The 20,388-nt window shown below is 49.4% G+C and overlaps 1 protein-coding gene across 2 annotated transcripts in view; it reads left to right on the top strand.

Annotated features, from left to right (window-relative positions):
- Positions 1 to 9,221, top strand: part of CREB3L4 (cAMP responsive element binding protein 3 like 4) — a 19,215-nt gene extending 9,994 nt beyond the window's left edge. For both annotated transcript variants that reach the window (XM_083477237.1, XM_083477238.1), the window contains exons 6-10: positions 890 to 996; positions 3,794 to 3,862; positions 5,989 to 6,073; positions 7,880 to 7,976; positions 8,821 to 9,221. In XM_083477237.1, the coding sequence (XP_083333363.1) occupies positions 890 to 996; positions 3,794 to 3,862; positions 5,989 to 6,073; positions 7,880 to 7,976; positions 8,821 to 9,104 (642 nt within the window). In that variant the 3' untranslated portion in view covers positions 9,105 to 9,221. The remainder of the gene's footprint in view (positions 1 to 889; positions 997 to 3,793; positions 3,863 to 5,988; positions 6,074 to 7,879; positions 7,977 to 8,820) is intronic.
- The last annotated feature ends 11,167 nt before the right edge of the window (positions 9,222 to 20,388 follow it).

The raw sequence follows: 20,388 nt of genomic DNA on the forward strand, positions 1-20,388 counted from the left end.
CAAAAAACAGCATTTTGAATGCGTTATAAAAATGCAACACCAGATGGCGTTGGAGAGTAAATATTTTTTGCGATTTTCCATAGCATTTTTTTTCTTTCGTTATAACGATCTAATTTCTGACTTACGATATTTATAGTGGGCGGTTTTCCTGTGTGTAGAGCCAACCTTAATACAATGTTTATAGAAATAGTGAGGTAAAGGGACCCCTGACCATTAGGTCCAGTTGTGGCCGACTCTGGGGTTGCAGCGCTCATCTCGCTTTATTGGCCAAGGGAGCCGGCGTACAGCTTCCGGGTCATGTGGCCAGCATGACTAAGCCGCTTCTGGCGAACCAGAGCAGTGCACGGAAACGCCGTTTACCTTCCCGCCGGAGCAGTACCTATTTATCTACTTGCACTTTGACGTGCTTTTGAACTGCTAGGTTGGCAAGAGCAGGGACCGAGCTACGGGAGCTCACCCCGTCGCGGGGATTCGAACCGCTGACCTTCTGATCGGCAAGTCCTAGGCTCTGTGGTTTAACCCACAGCGCCACCCGCGTCCCATTTTATAGAAATGGATTCCAAATATCATTAAATTTGTTCGTGATGTTTATACGCAATATGTTCATGTGCTGTGAGTTTGTACATACCTTCTATCCAATCGTTGAAGGGAGCTGCAGTTTTATTTTTCCAGTTCATCAATACCTGTCTTTTTGGCCATAGTATGGGCGTGGAGAGTCCATTCATATTGTCCCTTGGTTAGGTTCCACGTATTGGGTATATAATTCCAAAGCATATTTTCCTCAGCAAATAGTTTGGGGATTTCTGAACTATATTCTGTGAGCTTCAAGCTCGCCCCAAAGCTGTGTGCACACCTAAACGGTTCTCTCGCCCCTCAACTTCTTCAACAGGCTGAGGAACGGATCCTGAAGAAGGTGCGAAGGAAAATCAGGAACAAGCAGTCAGCGCAGGACAGCCGACGTCGCAAGAAAGAATATATTGATGGGCTGGAGAGCCGGTGAGAACGGGGACTGTGACGTGGGGACCCCTGTCCATTTTGCATCCCAGATTCCCCTTCCTATACTCCCAGTCACAAGGTATAGGGTGGAAATTCAAGCCAATTTGAATTCAAAGGTGGACATACCTAATTTGCACTTAACAATGCATGAACCAACCCCAGAACTGGCCCTACTAAACTTCTTCCAAGACTATAGTGCCCACTCACAACACAAGGAGCTCATAACCCACCTACTCTCAGCAGCCAGAAGCATCATAGCCAGACACTGGAGAGACCTGTCAGGAGTAAGCATAGACCAATGGTATCAAATAGTATAAGAGAAGCGGGTGGCGCTGTGGGTTAAACCACAGAGCCTAGGACTTGCCACTCAGAAGGTCAGCAGTTCGAATCCCTGTGACGGGGTGAGCTCCCGTTGCTCGGTCCCTGCTCCTGCCAACCCAGCAGTTCGAAAGCACGTCAAAGTGCAAGTAGATAAATAGGTACCACTGCAGCGGGAAGGTAAATGGAGTTTCCGTGCGCTGCTCTGGTTCGCCAGAAGCGGCTTAGTCATGCTGGCCACATGACCTGGAAGCTGTACGCCGGCTCCCTCGGCCAATGAAGCGAGATGAGCGCCGCAACCCCAGAGTCAGCCACGACAGGATCTAATGGTCAGGGATCCCTTTACCCTTTACCTATCAAATAGTATGGGAAATAGCCTTATTAGAAAAACTAGCCAACAAACTGAAACTGACACAGGGACTAATAGAAGAAGACACTTTCACCCCAGTATGGCTCCCCTTTATCACATACACAGCCCAAGAAGACAAGAACAAGAACCCGCCAACAGCATACGAATCAATGTCTAACCTGATCCAATAACACACACACACCCCACTCACACACGAAAATAAAGTTCACCACAACCAGTCAAAACAGCCAACCACACCCGAGGCCATGGATAGGCAAACTAAGGCCCGGGGGCCAGATCCAGCCCAATTGCCTTCTAAATCTGGCCCGCGAACAGTCCGGGAATCAGCCTGTTTTTACATGAGTAGAATGTGTCCTTTTATTTAAAATGCATCTCTGGGTTATTTGTGGGGCATAGGAATTCGTTCATTATTTTTTTTTCCAAAATGTAGACCGGCCCCCCACAAGGTCTGAGGGACGGTGGACCGGCCCCCTGCTGAAAAAGTTTGCTGACCCCTGTTCTGGGCCAAACCCAACCTCACCACCAAATGAATACAATGGTACCTCAGGTTAAGTACCTAATTCGTTCCAGAGGTCTGTTCTTAACCTGAAACTGTTCTTAACCTGAAGCACCACTTTAGCTAATGGGGCCTCCTGCTGCTGCCGTGCCACCACTGCACGATTTCTGTTCTCATCCTGAAGCAAAGTTCTTAACCTGAAGCACTATTTCTGGGTTAATGGAGTCTGTAACCTGAAGCGTATGTAACCCCAGGTACCACTGTACAAGTAAATAGTAAAGAGAACCACACAAACTATGCTGACACAAAACCCCACACATACAGTGGTGCCCCGCAAGAGGAATGCCTCGCAAGACGGAAAACTCACTAGATGAAAGAGTTTTCCGTTTTGGAGGTGCTTCGCAAAACGAATTTCCTATGGGCTTGCTTCGCAAGATGACAATGTCTTGCGAGTTCCTGCTGGTTTTTTCCCTCCCCCTTTTTCTTTTTCTTTTTTCCCCCCTCCCCCCTTTTTCTAAGCCGCTAAGCCGCTTATCAGCTGATCCGATCAGCAGATAAGCCGCTAAAAGCCGCTAATAGCGCTAATGGCGCTAATAGCGCTAATCCGCTAATCCGTCAATGGGCTTGCTTCGCAAGACGAAACGTCTTGCGAGTTCTTGCGAGTTTGTTTCCTTTTTCTTAAAGCCGCTAAGCCGTTAATAGCCGCTAAGCCGTTAATAGCCGCTAAGCCGCTAAGCCACTAATAGCCGTGCTTCGCAAGACGAAAGAAACACAAGACGAAGAGAATCGCGGAACGGATTAATTTCGTCTTGCGAGGCACCACTGTAAAATAGAAAAATCCCCACCCGACCCTGACCCCACTCACCATTCCCCCTCCACCTCTTCCCCCCTTTTCTTCCTAACGTAACACTACTGTCTCAACAAATGAAACTGATCTGTAGAAAATGTAGCTTGAAAAAAGAGACATTGCAGATACTTTTCTAAACCAAGAAATCTTTAATATATTTTAAAAAACAAACAAACAGTGCATGAACTGGAACACAGCCTTCCTTCGGAATTCACAGTTCTCTAAAGTCTGCAATGGGGTTCTGCAGCCAGGTTAGCAAAAACACATATACTAGCACAACATGGGCCTATAATGACAGCCGGCACTGCCCTGAGACAGAGTGAGGCCATGGCCTCAGGCAGCTAATTTTGGATGACATGGAAGGGCATCAAATCCTTCATCCTCTCCATCCCATCTTTACATCTCTGCAAATGCATTTAACATGTGATCCCTGATAGGCTGGGACATGTGTCTAGGTCAGGGGTAATGGGACTTGTGGTTCTCCACAGCTGGACTCCAGCTCCCATTATCCCTGGCCATTGGCCATGTTTAGCTGAGGCTTGTGGGAGGTGGAGTTCCACAACGTCGGGAGAATCTTCTCCACCATGAGAGGTGCCTGTTGGCTAGCATCCGTGACGTCACCAACTCACCTCTCTTTGCAATCCGTGGCACAGTTTGCCAGTGTGTGCGGGCTGTTTGGTTGTGTGTGTTTTACAAAAAGTTGATAAAATACAAATGTGCAGGTGAGGAAATGTAACCGCTTTCCCCCTTGTTCCTTCCTCGGTAGCGTGGCAGCTTGCTCTGTGCAGAACCAGGAACTGAGGAAGAAAGTGCAGGAACTAGAGACCCACAACATGTAAGTCTGTCACTGCCCCCCTGAAAGCAAGGCCCTTCATTTTGCCACCAGCAGGCAAAAGGATAGTGTCCATTGGGAAAGCTGCACCTGAAATTCAATTGGCAGAAGACCAGTAAATCACACCGGGATCACATTCACCCGGTGCTATACCAGCTGCACTGGCTCCCGGTGGACTACAGGATCAGGTTTAAGGTGCTGGTTTTAACCTTTAAAGCCCTATACGGCCTAGGATCCACATACCTATGGGACCGCCTCTCCTGGTATGTCCAACAGAGGACCTTACGGTCTTCAAATAAAAACATCTTGGAGATCCCAGGCCACAGGGAGGTTAAAGGTAAAGGGTAAAGGGACCCCTGACCATTAGGTCCAGTCGTGGCCAACTCTGGGGTTGCGGCGCTCATCTCGCTTTATTGGCCGAGGGAGCCGGTGTACAGCTTCCGGGTCATGTGGCCAGCATGACTAAGCCGCTTCTGGTGAACCAGAGCAGCGCACGGAAACGCCGTTTACCTTCCCGCCAGAGCGGTACCTATTTATCTACTTGCACTTTGATGTACTTTCGGTTGGCAGGAGCAGGGACCGAGCAACAGGAGCTCACCCCGTCGCGGGGATTCGAACCACCGACCTTCTGATCTGGTTTAACCCACAGCGCCACCCGCGTCCCTACAGGGAGGTTAGGCTGGCATCAAGCAGAGCCAGGGCTTTTTTGATCTGGTGGAACGCTCTGTCACAAGAGACTAGGGCCCTGTGGGACTTGACATCTTTCCGTAGGGCCTGCAAGACAGAGCTGTTCCAACAGGCCTTTGGCCAAGGCACAGTCTGACCCCCTCTCTCCTTCTGTAATCCTCATAGAACTCTAGACCAATGGTTGTCATTTATTCAATTCTGAATTGATTTTAGAATGTGTTTTAATTAATTGACTGTGATTTTATGTAAAATGTGCTATTTTTACTGTTGTCAGCCGTTCTGAGCCCAGCTTTGGCCGGGGAGGGCGGGATATATTAAAAATTATTATTATATTATATTATATTATATTATTTATTTATTTATTATTATTATTATTTCCGTATATAAAAGGCGCAGAGCATCATAACAATATCCGACCAAATTGGCATTTTATATCTGAGTTTGTGAACCTTTTTCACAAGCCAAGGGCCACATTTCCTTATGCACAACCTTCCAGGGGCCACATGCCAGTTTTGGGGGTGCCAGAGGCAAAAGTAGCCAAGGAAATGTGAATGTTAGTCAGCTGGTTGATATACACACAAGCACACACAGCTCTGTCCTCCAGGCAAGTAAGACAAGGTTACCAAATTGTTTCAATGAATCCGAGGACGCTTTTCAACTTCATACTAAACAGATGGATTTTGTCAGGGGACTGATTTGTAAATCCGGAGACTGTCCCCGGGAAACGGGGACGTCTGGTAACCTTAAAGTAAGAGGCATTGTCAGAGTTCAAGGACAGCAAAAAAGCTCCTGGGGAAAAACAGATTGACTGCCCCTAGGTGGGAAGGTTCCATTTAGCCAGCAGCAATAGACAATGTTGTTGTTGTTTAGTTGTTTAGTTGTTTAGTCGTGTCCGACTCTTGGTGACCCCCTGGACCAGAGCACGCCAAGCACTCCTGTCTTCCACTGCCTCCCGCAGTTTGGTCAAACTCATGCTGGTAGCTTTGAGAACATTGTCCAACCACCTCGTCCTCTGTCGTCCCCTTCTCCTTGTGCCCTCCATCTTTCCCAACATCAGGGTCTTTTCCAGGTAGTCTTCTCTTCTCATGAGGTGGCCAAAGTATTGGAGCCTCAGCTTCAGGATCTGTCCTTCCAGTGAGCACTCAGGGCTGATTTCCTTCAGAATGGAGAGGTTTGATCTTGTTGCAGTCCATGGGACTCTCAAGAGTCTCCTCCAGCACCAGAATTCAAAAGCATCCATTCTTCGGCAGTCAGCCTTCTTTATGGTCCATCTCTCACTTCCGTATATCACTACTGGGAAAATCATAGCTTTAACTTTATGGACCTATGTCGGCAATAGACAATAGACCTATCTATTCTGCAATGGTTTCACACACGGCATGTGGCAAACATTCTGGCTCCAGATCTGGACGTGGGAAACTCAAATGCATTTCCTCTTACAGGTCCCTGCTGGGTCAGCTTCAGAAGCTACAAGGACTCATTAAACAGACCTCTACGAAGGCAGCCCAGACCAGCACTTGCCTTGTGGTAAATTGGGGGGGGGAGAGAGAGAGAGCAAAGTGGGGGTGGTCATGAGTGGCGATAAGACTCAACACCTGCAAAATCATTTTTCAAAAGAGAACTGCATTGGGTGTGCAGATTTGGAGTGATGAATCTTGGAGGGGGAGTCAAATATTCTGGGGGGAGGGGAGTGAATACAGAGGTGGGAGGCCCTTTTCAGTGTTCCCCCTCCCTGGGAATTCCTAGAGTGGTTTAAAAGGGGGGGGAACCAACCCCGCTTCTTCCCAGGGAACTCTGAGAATTGTAGCTCTGGGAGGGGAATGAAGTGTCTCCTTAACAGCTCTCAGCCCCCTTAACGAAATGACAGCTCCCAGAATCCTTTGGGGGAAGCCATGGCGGCTCAAGGTGGCTTTATAAAGGCGTGGTTTGGTTTGAATGTGGCTTTGATGGGACAGGATCCCTAAGGCCTGTCTTGTATTTACATGCATGGACGGGTCTTCATTGTAAATTGGTTTTAGTGTTTGTATTGTGTCTGGGAGTCTGTTATGTACTGAGTTGAATAGGCTCCAGAATGCAGCAGTCTGATTGGTCCTAGAACAATAGGATCCAGAATGCAGCAGTCCGATTGGTCCTAGAACAATAGGATCCAGAATGCAGCCGTCCGATTGGTCCTAGAACAATAGGATCCATAATGCAGCAGTCTGGTCCTAGAACAATAGGATCCAGAATGCAGCCGTCTGATTGGTCCTAGAACAATAGGATCCAGAATGCAGCAGTCCGATTGGTCCTAGAACAATAGGATCCATAATGCAGCCGTCCGATTGGTCCTAGAACAATAGGATCCATAATGCAGCCGTCTGATTGGTCCTAGAACAATAGGATCCAGAATGCAGCCGTCTGATTGGTCCTAGAACAATAGGATCCAGAATGCAGCCGTCTGATTGGTCCTAGAACAATAGGATCCAGAATGCAGCAGTCTGATTGGTCCTAGAACAATAGGATCCAGAATGCAGCAGTCTGATTGGTCCTAGAACAATAGGATCCAGAATGCAGCCGTCCAATTGGTCCTAGAACAATAGGATCCATAATGCAGCAGTCTGATTGGTCCTAGAACAATAGGATCCAGAATGCAGCCGTCTGATTGGTCCTAGAACAATAGGATCCAGAATGCAGCAGTCTGATTGGTCCTAGAACAATAGGATCCAGAATGCAGCCGTCTGATTGGTCCTAGAACAATAGGATCCAGAATGCAGCAGTCTGATTGGTCCTAGAACAATAGGATCCAGAATGCAGCATTCTGATTGGTCCTAGAACCATAGGGTCCAGAATGCAGCAGTCTGATTGGTCCTAGAACAATAGGGTCCAGAATGCAGAAAGATGATTGGTCCACAGGAGCCACCCAATCCAGCTCCAGGTGGAAGTGAATCCGCAACCTGATTGGCCTACAGGAGAATCCGCGAATTAGCCAATCACGTGCAGCCCATTGTGTAAATAATGTATATAAAGCAGACATTCTGGGAGAACTTCCATTCCTCCTCACCACCATGAGCTGAATAAAGAGCATGAAATCCACTCTCGCCTCTGAGTATATTTCAGAGTCGCTTTGGGTCACTTTGGCAATGGAAGCAAGTAATCGATATAAATGAATGTGATGGAGACGATCACTCAGTTTACCCTCCAGATGCACTCCATGTCCCAGCATGGGCAGTGGTGAGGCGTGATGGGATCTGTAGTCCAATAACACCCTGGAAGGCCAAAGGCTACGTATTCCTGCTTTTACACCCATGTGGTTTCTTCAGCGCTTAAATCAACCCTCTCTCCTTCTGCTACCAGATCATCATCTTCTCCCTTGGGCTTCTCATCCTGCCCAGCTGCAGCTCCTTCCTTGGGGGGACCCAGGTTAGCCGGGAGGACTACAAGCCGTCTGGAGGTAATCATTGGGGGGGGGGCAAAGTGGGATGGGGGTGTCAGAGAGAGGAAGAACACAAGTCGTGTGTGTGTGTGTGTGTGTGTGTGTGTGTGTGTGTGTGTAGAGAGAGAGAGGACAGAGATGATCTTCGGGGTTCCTTCCAACTCTACAGTTCTATGCTTCTGTGGTGTCTCTGATAAGATAGGGCAGGGGTCAGCAAACTTTTTCAGTAGGGGGCTGGTCCACTGTCTCTCAGACCATGTGGGGGGCTGGGCTATATTTTTGGGGGTGGGGGGTGAACGAATTCCTATGCCCCACAAATAACCCAGAGATGCATTTTAAATACAAGCACACATTCTACTCATGTAAAAACACGCTGATTCCCGGACTGTCCGTGGGCCAGATTTAGAAGGTGATTGGGCCAGATCCGGCCCCCAGGCCTTAGTTTGCCTACCCGTGAGATAGGGTAAAAAGGTAAAGGACCCCGGACGGTTAAGTCCAGTCAAAAGTGACTATGGGGTTGTGGCGCCTATCTCGCTTTCAGGCCAAGGGAGCCGGCGTTTGTCCACAGACAGCTTTCCAGGTCATGTGGCCAGCATGACTTAACCGCTTCTGGTGCAACGGGACACTGACGGAAACCAGAGTGCACGGAAACACCGTTTACCTTCCCGCCACAGCGGTACCTATTTATCTACTTGCACTGGTGTGCTTTCGAACTGCTAGGTTAGCAGGAGCTGGGACAGAGCAACGGGAGCTCACCCCGTTGTGGGGATTCGAACCGCCAACCTTCCGATCGGCAAGCCCAAGAGGCTCAGTGGTTTAGACCACAACGGCATCCCCTAATACACTTTTCCATCTCCTTTAGTGATTTCCCGACACATCTTGACCAAGGGCAGCCTTTCTGGTCCGGACGAGTCTCCCACCACCCGCAGCCCAGAATCGTCGCGTGTTCAAATGGAAGAACCCCGAGAGGACCCCGGCGCCAGCGACGGGGATCCAGCGGCCATTAATAACCCTGACACCGCCAGGGAGACTGTGATCGCCAACACGTCTGATCCAGGGTCACCGAGCGATGTCAAGGAAACTAATTCCAGGAGGCCCAAGCCAGAGAAAGACCCTTCAAAGCAAATGCACGCAGACGAGATGTAACAAAGACTGGGGATTTGCTCTGCCAGGCAGAAGTCACAGCAGGACGTCTAAGAATCCATCTTGGTGCTGTTCCTCCTTTTCTCCCAGTACGTTTCTCCCAGTACGTTTCCGAGCACGATTCAAAGTGTTGGTGCTGACCTTTAAAGCCCTAAACGGCCTTGGCCCAGTATACCTGAAGGAGCATCTCCACCCCCATCGTTCACCCCGGACACCGAGATCCGGCGCCGAGGGCCTTCTGGCGGTTCCCTAATTGCGAGAAGTGAGGCTACAGGGAACCAGACAGAGGGCCTTCTTGGTAGTGGCGCCCGCCCTGTGGAACGCCCTCCCATCAGATGTCAAAGAGATAATTACCTGACATTCAGAAGACATCTTAAGGCAGCCCTGTTCAGGGAAGTTTTTAATATGTAACGCTGTACTGTTTTTAACACTGATTGGGAGCCGCCCAGAGTGGCTGGGGAAACTCAGCCAGATGGGCGGGGTATAAATAATAAATTATTATTATTATTATTATTATTATTATTATTATTATTATTATTATTATTATTATTATTATTTCTGGGGCATACTATCCAGTTTCATGACCCCGCCATGGTCCCCTCCAGGATGGCACAAGCAGCCTAAGATATCTAGTGGGAAGAACAGATTTTGAGGAAGCTCCCTGGCTGTTCTAGGGAGGCTAGAATTAGGGACTTTTTGTGTCAGTTTTGGCTAAGCCCTGGGATGTACGGGGAAGCAATCAAGGAGAGCCGCAGAGCATGCGCAGAGTGGATTCCCACTCGCCTCTTGTTGCCAAGTTAAATGCAACAAGCACAGGATCAGAGAAGTTGCCGCGTGGAGTTTAGGAACACCTGCGAGCCCCAGCGTCTATCCCTCTCTCTCTCTAGTTCTTAAAACATTGGAGATTTGGAGCTTGAAGTTTTAGGAAGGACAGGGCTGGAAGAAGAGCGTGCTGCGTTCTGCTATTGGTTCTGCTATGATCTTGTGCCTTTAAACCGGGGATAGGGTGCTGTTTTTGGCCAAAGGGGGCCACACTGCCTTGTGAGTAACCCTTTGGGGGCTGCATGCCAATGGTAGGTGCGAAGGGAGGCAAGAATCGGAAACTCTTAGTTTTGTACAGTAGCCATGCATGCAAATCACCCCCAGTCCAGGCAAACCAGAGGGCTTCATTGCTGCTTGACGGTTTCCTATAGGTGACTGGTTGGCTACTGTGAAAACAGGGCCTTTGGCAAGATCTAGTAGGGGTCAGCAAACTTTTTCAGCAGGGGGCCGGTCCACTGTCCCTCAGACCTTGTGGGGGGCTAGACTATATTTTGGCAGGGGGGAAAGAACGAATTCCTATGCCCCACAAATAACCCAAAGATGTATTTTAAATAAAAACACACATTCTACTCATGTAAAAACAAGCTGATTCCCGGACCATCCACGGGCCAGATTTAGAAGGCGATTGGGCCGGATCTGGCCCCCGGGTCTTAGGTTGCCTACCTATGTTCTTAAGACTACCCAGACAACTCAGCACTAAGGTGGTTGGGTTTTATTTGGGGGGGGGGGGAGAACAGGGTGGAAGAAAGAGGATGGCAGACAAAGCCTGCCTCAAAGATGAAATCATATCCCAGGAGAGTAGTGCGGAAGGCACTCAAAAGGACCTGGCAAGACAAATGAGAAATAATCTGTTTTTTAGGCAGCAGTAGGGGAACGGGAGTGCAGAAGGTCTCATTTACAGAACCATCTCCCTCTCTTGAAATGAGCTCATCCCTTTACGGTGAGCCAAACGTAGATTACTGAACCATTCAGGGAGCCCTCGCCAAGTTCTGATGCTCAGGCCTTGGCCCCAGAGGACAAATCATAGAATTGTAGAGTTGGAATGTCCCCGAGGGTCATCTAGTCCAACCCCCAGCAATGCGGGAATCTCAGCTAAAGCATCTATGACAGGTGGCCGTCCAACCTCTGCTTAAAAACCTCCAAGGAAGGAGACTCCGCAACCTCCTGAAGGAGATCCTTTGACTGTCGAACTGCTCTTACTGTCAGAAAGTTCTTCCTGATGTTTAGCCGGTGTCAGGAATCCAGGTTCCCAGCTTGATAACACAGTAAGCATAGCTAATTAAAAAGGAGGACTTATTGCAAAAACAAACAGATAGCTCTGGACGGCTCTAGCAAAGACGGCTCTAGCATCATCACTCAAGATGACCCTTCTGAAGACTCCTTCCGGCATCTCCAGCAGATATTGAACTTACGACCCTTACGTCTCTCGTCTCTCTTCCTGTCTAACAACCCTCCCATTCGCCAACTCCTCGGACTTACTGGATCAGCTCCAACTTCTTCCAGCTCTGAGAGGCTGAGTCACGGTCCGGTTTGCGGGTGATCAAAGTCCTGGCTGGGGACGTCGGGACCGGGGGCAAGATGGCGGGGTGGGAGCAGGAACAGGGGTCCAGAAGCCAGGAGTCAGGAAGCCAAGAGTTTGAGGGTCAGAGAGCAAGAAGGCACAAAGTCAGGGGTCCGAGGATCAAGAAGCAAGGAGTCAGGGGTCCGAAGATGAAGAAGCAGGGAGTCAAGCCAAGGTTCAAGGATCAGGAATCAAGAAGCCAAACGCAGCAAGGCAGGGAGTGTGCTGCTGTGGCAAAGAGCTGAAGGGAAAATGCTGACCTTATATCCCTTCCCAGCTCTTGCCACCAGGTGCTGTGAGTTACCAATCGGCCTCACCTGTGGGGTGTTGCCTCTTCAGAACAAACTTAGGAAGGCCCCAGTCCTGCAAAGTCCTATTGGTCACAGGGCCTGGCTCCTACACGCACACACCTGACAGGCTGTCTCTGATTTTATTTGCGCCTGATTGTGCTTCCGGCAAGCTTTGGCTGTGCTCTAGCCTGCTCTCAGCTATTGCCTTCTCCGTCAAGGTCAGAAAGAGCCAAGGTCTGCAGCTGCCAGCTCTCCCCTGTCTGACTAACATCAAAGCCTCTCTGTTCCTGGCTGCTTTCTGCCGTTGGCTGCAAACCTTCACTGGGAGCTGGCTCATTCCTGACAGCCGGAATCTCCTTTCTTGCAACTTGAAGCCACTGGTTCGAGTCCTACCATCCGGAGCAGGAGAAAACAAGCTTATTTCCTCTTCCATGGGGCAGTCCTTGAGATTTGAAGATGGCTATCCTATCTCCTCTCAGTCTCCTCTTTTCCACGCTAAACATGCACGGCTCCCTCCAGGGCCAATCTTTCTGGCCCAGTGTCCTCATCCACTCCCACCTCTTCCCAGAACTACCCCCTCGCCCCTTCTCCACCCACCTTCCTTCATACCCTCCTTGAATGTTTTTGCCTGGCTGGGGAGATCAGAACCGAAAGAAATCGCTGCTGGATGAGGCCAGGCTCCTGTTCTCTCAGCGGCCACCCAGGAATCAGGATTCGAACCCAAGACCCCTCTCCCCTCCTGCAGTGTCCAGCAACTGGTATTCAGAAGCATTACAGTGGTACCTCGCAAGACGAACGCCTCGCAAGACGGAAAACCAGCTAGACGAAAGGGTTTTCCGTTTTGGAGGCGCTTCGCAAGACGAATTTCCCTATGGGCTTGCTTCGCAAGACGACAGCCCATAGGGAAATATCCGGGACAGCGGGGAAGCGCAGCGCGTCTTCCCCTCTGTCCTCGGACCTCCTCCGAAGCCGGGCGGTGGGGCGGGAACGCCTCCTCCCGCCGCCACCGGGCTTCGGAATGATGCTCCGAAGCCGGACGGCGCGGCGGGAACACCTGCCCCCACCGCCCGGCTTCGGAACGCTGCTCCGAAGCCGGGCGGCGGGGCGGGAACACCTTCTGAAGGCGGGCGGGGGGCGAAAGTCTTTGTCCCCCCTGCCTGCCTTCCCAGGGGCTTTTAAATCCCCCCGGACAGCGGAGAAGTCCTCCGCTGTCCCGGGGCGATTTTAAAATGCCGCCCGCCAGCATTTTAAGATCGCCCGGACAGCGGAGAAGTCCTCCGCTGTCCCGGGGTTTTTTAAAATGCTGGGGGTGGGAAGAAAAGCCCTTGTCCCCCCCCCCCAGCCTTCAGAAGAGGTCCGGGGACAGACTGTCCCCAGACCTGGTCTGAAGGCGGTTTCCCTAGGAACGCATTAATTGATTTTCAATGCATTCCTATGGGAAACCGTGCATCGCAAGACGAAAAACTCGCAAGACGAAGAGACTTGCGGAACGAATTAATTTCATCTTGCAAGGCACCACTGTATTGCCTCTGACCATGGAAGCAGATCAGAGCCATTGTGGCTAGTGGTCATTGATAACCTTTTCCACAAATTTGTCCAATCCTCCTCCACAGCCATCCAAGTTGGTGGCAAGGAGTTCCGTAGCTTAGCTGTGGGGCTGTGTGAAGAAGGACTTTCTATTATCCATCCTGAATCTCAGAGATGGGTGTGAGTTGTCTGTAGAAACTAGCTGGGTTCAAATGGATCAGAGATCCAACGCCGAGGAAATAGAAACACGAGCTTCTCTTACGATCCGATAATCTTTATTGTCATTGTCCCATACAGAACAACAAAATTGAATTAATCTACATCAGACATTCAAAAACCCACAAGCCTGCTATCCCAGCTATCCCAGCCTGGTTAGCCCCTGAAAACTCTGATACCCCATAATTGAATACAATATACTCACATAAAGACTACCTTACACTGCGTTTAAAACCAAAATTGCATTTGGATAGAAACTGTTTCTCAGGCGGCTAGTCCTAGTCTTTATAACCCTGTACCTTCTTCCAGAAGGCAGAAGCTGAAAGAGATCATTTCCGGGGTGCGCACTATCCTGCACTATCTCTGCAGCTTTCTTATGACACCTGGAAGCGTAGATTTGATCCAAGGTGGGAAGAGTGCACCCAATTATTCTCTCTGCAGTTTTTACAACCCTGGACAGCATTGTTTTTTCCCTGGCCGTGCAGCTCCCAAACCACACACACAGACCACCAGTTAATACACTCTCCACAGTACAATGGGAAAATGCCATCAACAGGTCCTTTGAGAGATTATTTTTCCGGAGGATTCTCAGAAAATATAACCTCTGCTGTGCTCTCTTCATCAGGTCTTTGCTGTTTTCTCCCCAGGCGAGAAGAGTGACCGACACCGGCTTATTGTAATGCGTGGCTCCTCCCATTTCTGCCCCCAGCCCCGCCCACTGAGGCATGTGGCTCTCAGGAAAGTTGTCCAGGAGGAAATGTGGCCCCCGCGGGCTGAAAAAGCTTCTCATCCGTTTTCAGACACACACCCCAATCCAGCGCAGCACTGGGGTCTCCTTGCGAGGAATTCTCTCGTACTCCTGAATCAAGGAGGGTGGGCCTCCCTGCGCATGGACTGACCTGGGGAGGGAGTCAGTGGATCTGCCTGTGACCCAGAAGGTTGGTGGTTTGAGCCCACCCAGGGACGGCTGGGGGCAAGATTCCTGCATTGCAGCAGGTCAGACTAGATCGGGGTAGGCAACCTAAGGCCCGGGGGCCGGATGCGGCCCAATCGCCTTCTCAGTCCAGCCGGAATCAGCGTGTTTTTACATGAGTAGGATGTGTCCTTTTATTTAAAATGCATCTCTGGGTTATTTGTGGGGCATAGGAATTCATTCTTCTTTTTTTCCAAAATATAGTCCGGCCCTCCACATGGTCTGAGGGACAGTGGACCGGCCCATGGCTGAAAAAGGTTGCTGACCCCTGGACAAGATCATGGGTAGGCAAACTAAGGCGCAGGGGCCGGATCCAGCCCAATCACATTCTAAATCCTGCCCACGGACAGTCCGGGAATCAGCCTGTTTTCACATGAGTAGAATGTGCCCTTTTATTTAAAATGCATCTCTGGGTTATTTGTGGGGCATAGGAATTCATTCATTCCCCCCACCCCAAAATATAGTCCGGACCCCCACAAGGTCTGAGGGACAGTGGACTGGCCCCCTGCTGAAAAGGTTTGCTGACCCCTGGACTAGATGATCCTCACGGTCCCTTCCAACTCTATGATTCTACTGTATTTTATTCGTTCTGCAGCTGAACCGCTCTCAATACTGGGAAGTTTCTCCTGCCTAATGTTCAACCGAAATCCGCTCCACTGACATTTCTACTCCCTTGGGTTTAATCCTACCCCCCAGAGAGACCTCGTCTGCCTCATGCGAGACAGCTGCTTGTGCGTATTTTATTTCCCCATTTTCATATTTTCCCGTTAAAAGCACAGGAGCAACACTGTGTGTGTGTGTGTGTGTGTGTGTGTGTGTGTGTGTGTGTGTGTGTGTGTGATATGCTCTGACAAGCAGGGTTGCCAGCTTCTGAGCCAGCCGCTGCTCCTGTGCTCCCACAGTGTCAAAAAACCACACCACATGTGAGCTCCATGCCTGTGATCAGCTTCGGCCCAGCCTCTGTTAAAGACACAGGAGCAAAGCAGTCAGGTTTACTTCCTGGTCAGTTGGCAACTCTGCAGAGACGCCCGCAATGTCGTCTTCATGTAAATAAAATTGGTAACAGAGCTTGATTGATTCTTTCAGGCCGTGTTTCCGTTTTACAATATGTCCTCACCTGCCGCCCCCCCCCCCCCGGTTTATTGCAGAAGTTTCTTGACGCATCACCCCCCTCCTCGCCCCCACAACGACATCACCGCTGCGCTGCCGTATCGTGTAATTGTTGTATAGATCTGACGGGTCCTTATTATCTCACGAAGACAAATGTCAAGCATGGCAGGCAATAATATAAAAGCTGCTTGCGCCTGACGTCTTGCATCGCTCGCTCCCAAACCCTTGGCCGAGAGAGGCGTAGGAGTCCTCATTAGTTGTGGCTGCAAAGGACTTGACTCATTTTCAAGATCAGGGTGGAGGAGAAATCAATCAAGTCTCTCTCAACTACGAGGACATTGATCCATGAGCCCCACGTTTGTGGCGGAACATTTTAATGAGGCAAGGCCCTGGATGGAAGCGACAATGGGTGATCTCATTCAGGGGGTGGGTCTCTTGACAACCTGTTCAGGAAGATCCAGGGTAGGGGGCAGAAATCTGATTTGGCTCGCACCGGAAGGCGAATTGTCACAGTCCGGTTCACTGGCAATCAAAGTCCGGGCTGGGGATGTCGGGACCGGGGGCAAGATGGCGGGGTGGGAGCAGGAACAGGAGTCCAGAAGCCAGGAGTCACAAAGTCAGGGGTCCGAGGATCAAGAAGCGAGGAGTCAAGCAGCCAAACGTAGCAAGGCAGGGAACGTGTTGCTGTGGCAAAGAGCCAAAGAGAAATGCTGACCTTATATCCCTTCCCGGCTCTTGCCACCAGGTGCTGTGAGTTACCAATTGGTCTCACCTGTGTGGCCGCACCTTGCCTCTCCAGAACAAACTTAGGAAGGCCCCAGTCCTGCAAAGTCCTACTGATCACAGGGCCTGGCTCCTGCATGCACTCCTCACCCAAATCTTGACTCATTCATGCTTTCCAAAATGGTGCGCAAACAGAAACACAGCCATCCTTCAAAATCTGAATTTTGTAGTGCCGTCCTCCTGCTGAGTCATGTATACAAACTTTAGGGAAGTTTTTAATGTTTGAAGCTGTACTGTTTTTAATATTCAGTTGGAAGCCGCCCAGAGTGTCTGGGGAAACCCAGCCAGATGGGCGGGGTATAAATAATAAATTATTATTATATTATTATTATTATTATATACGGGAGCAAAGGGTGCCTAAGAATGCATATAATATTGGAAACGGGATACAGAAACACATTATATTGCAGAAAACTGCCTTGTGGAAATTTCTGTGTGTTTGGCAAGACTGCGTGCAGAACAAATGTGTAGATGACGAGAAATTTGCACTAAAAGGGACAGCGAGGTCAGCGACAGAGGTCCTGAGAGGTTGAAATGTTACACAACCGGCATGGTGTGTTGACATTTCTGAGGTCAGATCTGCCTGTCCGTTTCTCCTGTTGCGTACGGACCATCCTCTTTGCCCTGTTGAGGAGGCAGAAGGGGGCTCATGGCAGGGGGGGCATCGATCTCATTGTATGCCAAGCAGGTGAATGAACCTTTGCCCCTATGGACGACACGCTGAGGTCTGGTAACCGTGTTTCCAGAGTTGGCCCAAGGACAGAGTTGCCAGCTGGGTCTCCATTTCCCATCAGCCCCAGTCTGGGAGTTGGAGTCCAGCAACATCTGGAAGGTCACCCTTGTCCAAGACACAGATCCCAGCCAATCAGGGATCACGCATTTATTTTATTTTTTTTAATAAAATATTTATTAAGATTTTCAAAATATTACAAAAGAAAAACAAAAAAGAAAAGAAAAAATACAAAATAAAAATGGTTAAAAACAACTCAATCTTTCCATTACTTATTTTTCATTAACTTGTTTCCCGGACCTCCTCACACCTCCCTTTTTTGTATTCCAGTTCGGCTTGTTGGTTCAGCAAATCCTTACCCTCTTTGTTTATCCTAGTCTTTCATCTTAAAATACTGTAACGTTAAATTTTTACCTATTAACGATCCATTTTTCATATTCCCTTATAGTATTACAGCTGAAAACCACTTAATTTCTATCCAACATCATTCTAACATTCATTAATTTTACATTATTTCTGTAGATAGTCTTTAAATTTCTTCCAATCTTCTTCCACCGACTCTTCTCCCTGGTCTCGGATTCTGCCAGTCATTTCCGCCAGTTCCATATAGTCCAGCACCTTCATCTGCCCCGTAAAAGGGTCCTTTCGCAGTTTGGGGGGGCGCAAAAGGTGCCCGCCGAGTCCCCACGTTCACAGGCTTCACCTGCCTGTGATTTTTAAAGGGTCCCCGCTTCGCCGCAGCGGTCAGACCCGATCAGGGATCACGCATTTAAATGCGTTTGCAGAGTTGTGAAGCAGCCGAGGCCATCCCCAGCCTCTCTGACTACCAAAGGAATACAACTGACACTGACACAAAAACCCACACATACACTAAGTAGAATAGAAGCAATGCCACCCCACCCACCATTCCCCCCTCCACCTCTTCCCCCATTTTCTTCCTAATGTAACACTAATGTCTCAACAAATGGAACTGATCGGTAAAATTGACATTGCACATATTTTTGTAAACCAAGAAATCTTTAATAAAAATATATTTGAAAAAAAGAAACTGCAGACCAATACAGTGGGTGAGGGGTGAATGGATAGGATATATAAATCCAATTATAACCAAGAACCAAATCAAACCATATCTTCATCAAATCATGTGTTGTTTAGTCATGTCCGACTCTTTGTGACCACATGGACCAGAGCACGCCAGGGACTCCTGTCTTCCACTGCCTCCCGCAGTTTGGTCAGACTCATGCTGGTAGCTTCGAGAACACTGTCCAGCCATCTCGTCCTCTGTTGTCCCCTTCTCCTTGTGCCCTCCATCTTTCCCAACATCAGGGTCTTTTCCAGGGAGTCTTCTCTTCTCATGAGGTGGCCAAAGTATTGGAGTCTCAGCTTCAGGATCTGTCCTTCCAGTGAGCACTCAGGGCTGATTTCCTTAAGAATGGAGAGGTTTGATCTTCTTGCAGTCCATGGGACTCTCAAGAGTCTCCTCCAGCACCATAATTCAAAAGCATCAATTCTTTGGTGATCAGCCTTCTTGATGGTCCAGCTCTCACTTCCATACATCACTACTGGGAAAACCATGGCTTTAACTATACGGACCTTTGTTGGCAAGGTGATGTCTCTGCTTTTTAAGATGCTGTCTAGGTTTGTCATTGCTTTTCTCCCAAGAAGCAGGCGTCTTTTAATTTCGTGACTGCTGTCACCATCTGCAGTGATCACGGAGCCCAAGAAAGTAAAATCTCTCACTGCCTCCATTTCTTCCCCTTCTATTTGTCGGAGGTGATGGGCCCAGTGGCCATGATCTTTGTTTTTTTGATGTTGAGCTTCAGACCATATGTTGCGCTCTCCTCTTTCACCCTCATTAAAAGGTTCTTTAATTCCTCCTCACTTTCTGCCATCAAGGTTGTGTCATCTGCATATCTGAAGTTGTTGATATTTCTTCTGGCAATCTTAATTCCGGCTTGGGATTCATCCAGCCCAGCCTTTCACATGATGAATTCTGCATATAAGTTAAATAAGCAGGGAGACAATATACAGCCTTGTGGTACCCTTTTCCCAATTTAAACAGCTATTCAAACAAACTCTTTGGCCGGTTAAAACCCTATACAGAGATGGGGAAGTTGCAGCCCTCCAGATGTTGCTGGAATATCAGCCCTTGCCAGTATGACCCAATCATCAGGGATGATGGGATTTGTAGTCCATGGGGAGGACCCCATGGGTTTGAATGTCCACTGCATCTTTCCTCAAAGGGCGTCTGGAACAAGTGTGTCTTCCGTGCCCGTTTGGAGGCCTGTGAGGAAGCAGCCATCTGCGCTCCTGGGAGAAGGAATTCCATATCTGTGGAGCCACCACCAAGAAGACCCCATCTCTTTACATTCCTAGCTGCAGGGGGCGCTCTAGAGAGCCACCCAGCCTGCAGCAGCAGAGCCGCAGGTCCTGTAATCTGGATGAATTTCCTGCTTCTGGCAGGATGTGATTAATCCTAATCCTCTGGAGGAATCCATGATTATGGTTTTGTCCATCCCTTATGTAATCACAGAAGCCTGCCCTTGGCAGAGGGAGGCAGAGTAAATAGGTCAGGGAACAGTGTGTGAGGAATGGGGGGGGGGGGCAACAACAGAACGACTGGTAGAAATGAGGCAAGATTTACTTAGAGGTGATGGTAGTTTGGGGGGTGTTGTTGTTAAATTAATCTCCCTACCGACACCAACAAAAAAAGAATTTAAAACAATGACCTGCTGGATTCCATATAAACAGAGTGGGGGAAACTTCACCTTGTCATCTTTAAAGACAAAAGCACCCCCCCATTGGTCTAACTCAGAGGTGGGGGGGGGAAGGGGCTCTTCTTGCTGTAGCTTTTCATGGGGGCTTGGGTGGCCTGGGGTCCATTCTTCCCCCCTACCCGTAAGAAAACAGGCCCCCTCCAACATCTCTATGTGCAACAGGTGAGAGCAGAGGTGGGGGGGGGACAAACTCTGTCCTCCCCCTAGCACAGAGCAGTGGTGTGGGACCCCCAGCCCCCCCCTCTCTCAAGCTTTGCATCAGCTTGCTTTGTGCCTTCTCCTTCCTTTTGGTCCCTGCTGCTTTCTGTCCTGGCCTTGAGCACTTGCTGGACATTCCTGCAAGGAAGAGGCGGCTGCAGAGGTGGGTTGGCTTCCTGGTAACTCCCCCCCCCCCCCCAGCTGCCAAGGGGAGGCTGAGCAGTCTGTTATGTATCTGGGAGATGCAGGGTGGGGGCAGAAGAAGATGGTTTATTTGATGGTCCCCTCCCAATCAGAGTG

The sequence above is a fragment of the Podarcis liolepis genome (genome assembly GCF_965112155.1).
Source record: "Podarcis liolepis genome assembly, chromosome: 15".
Taxonomy (NCBI): Eukaryota; Metazoa; Chordata; class Lepidosauria; order Squamata; family Lacertidae; genus Podarcis; species Podarcis liolepis.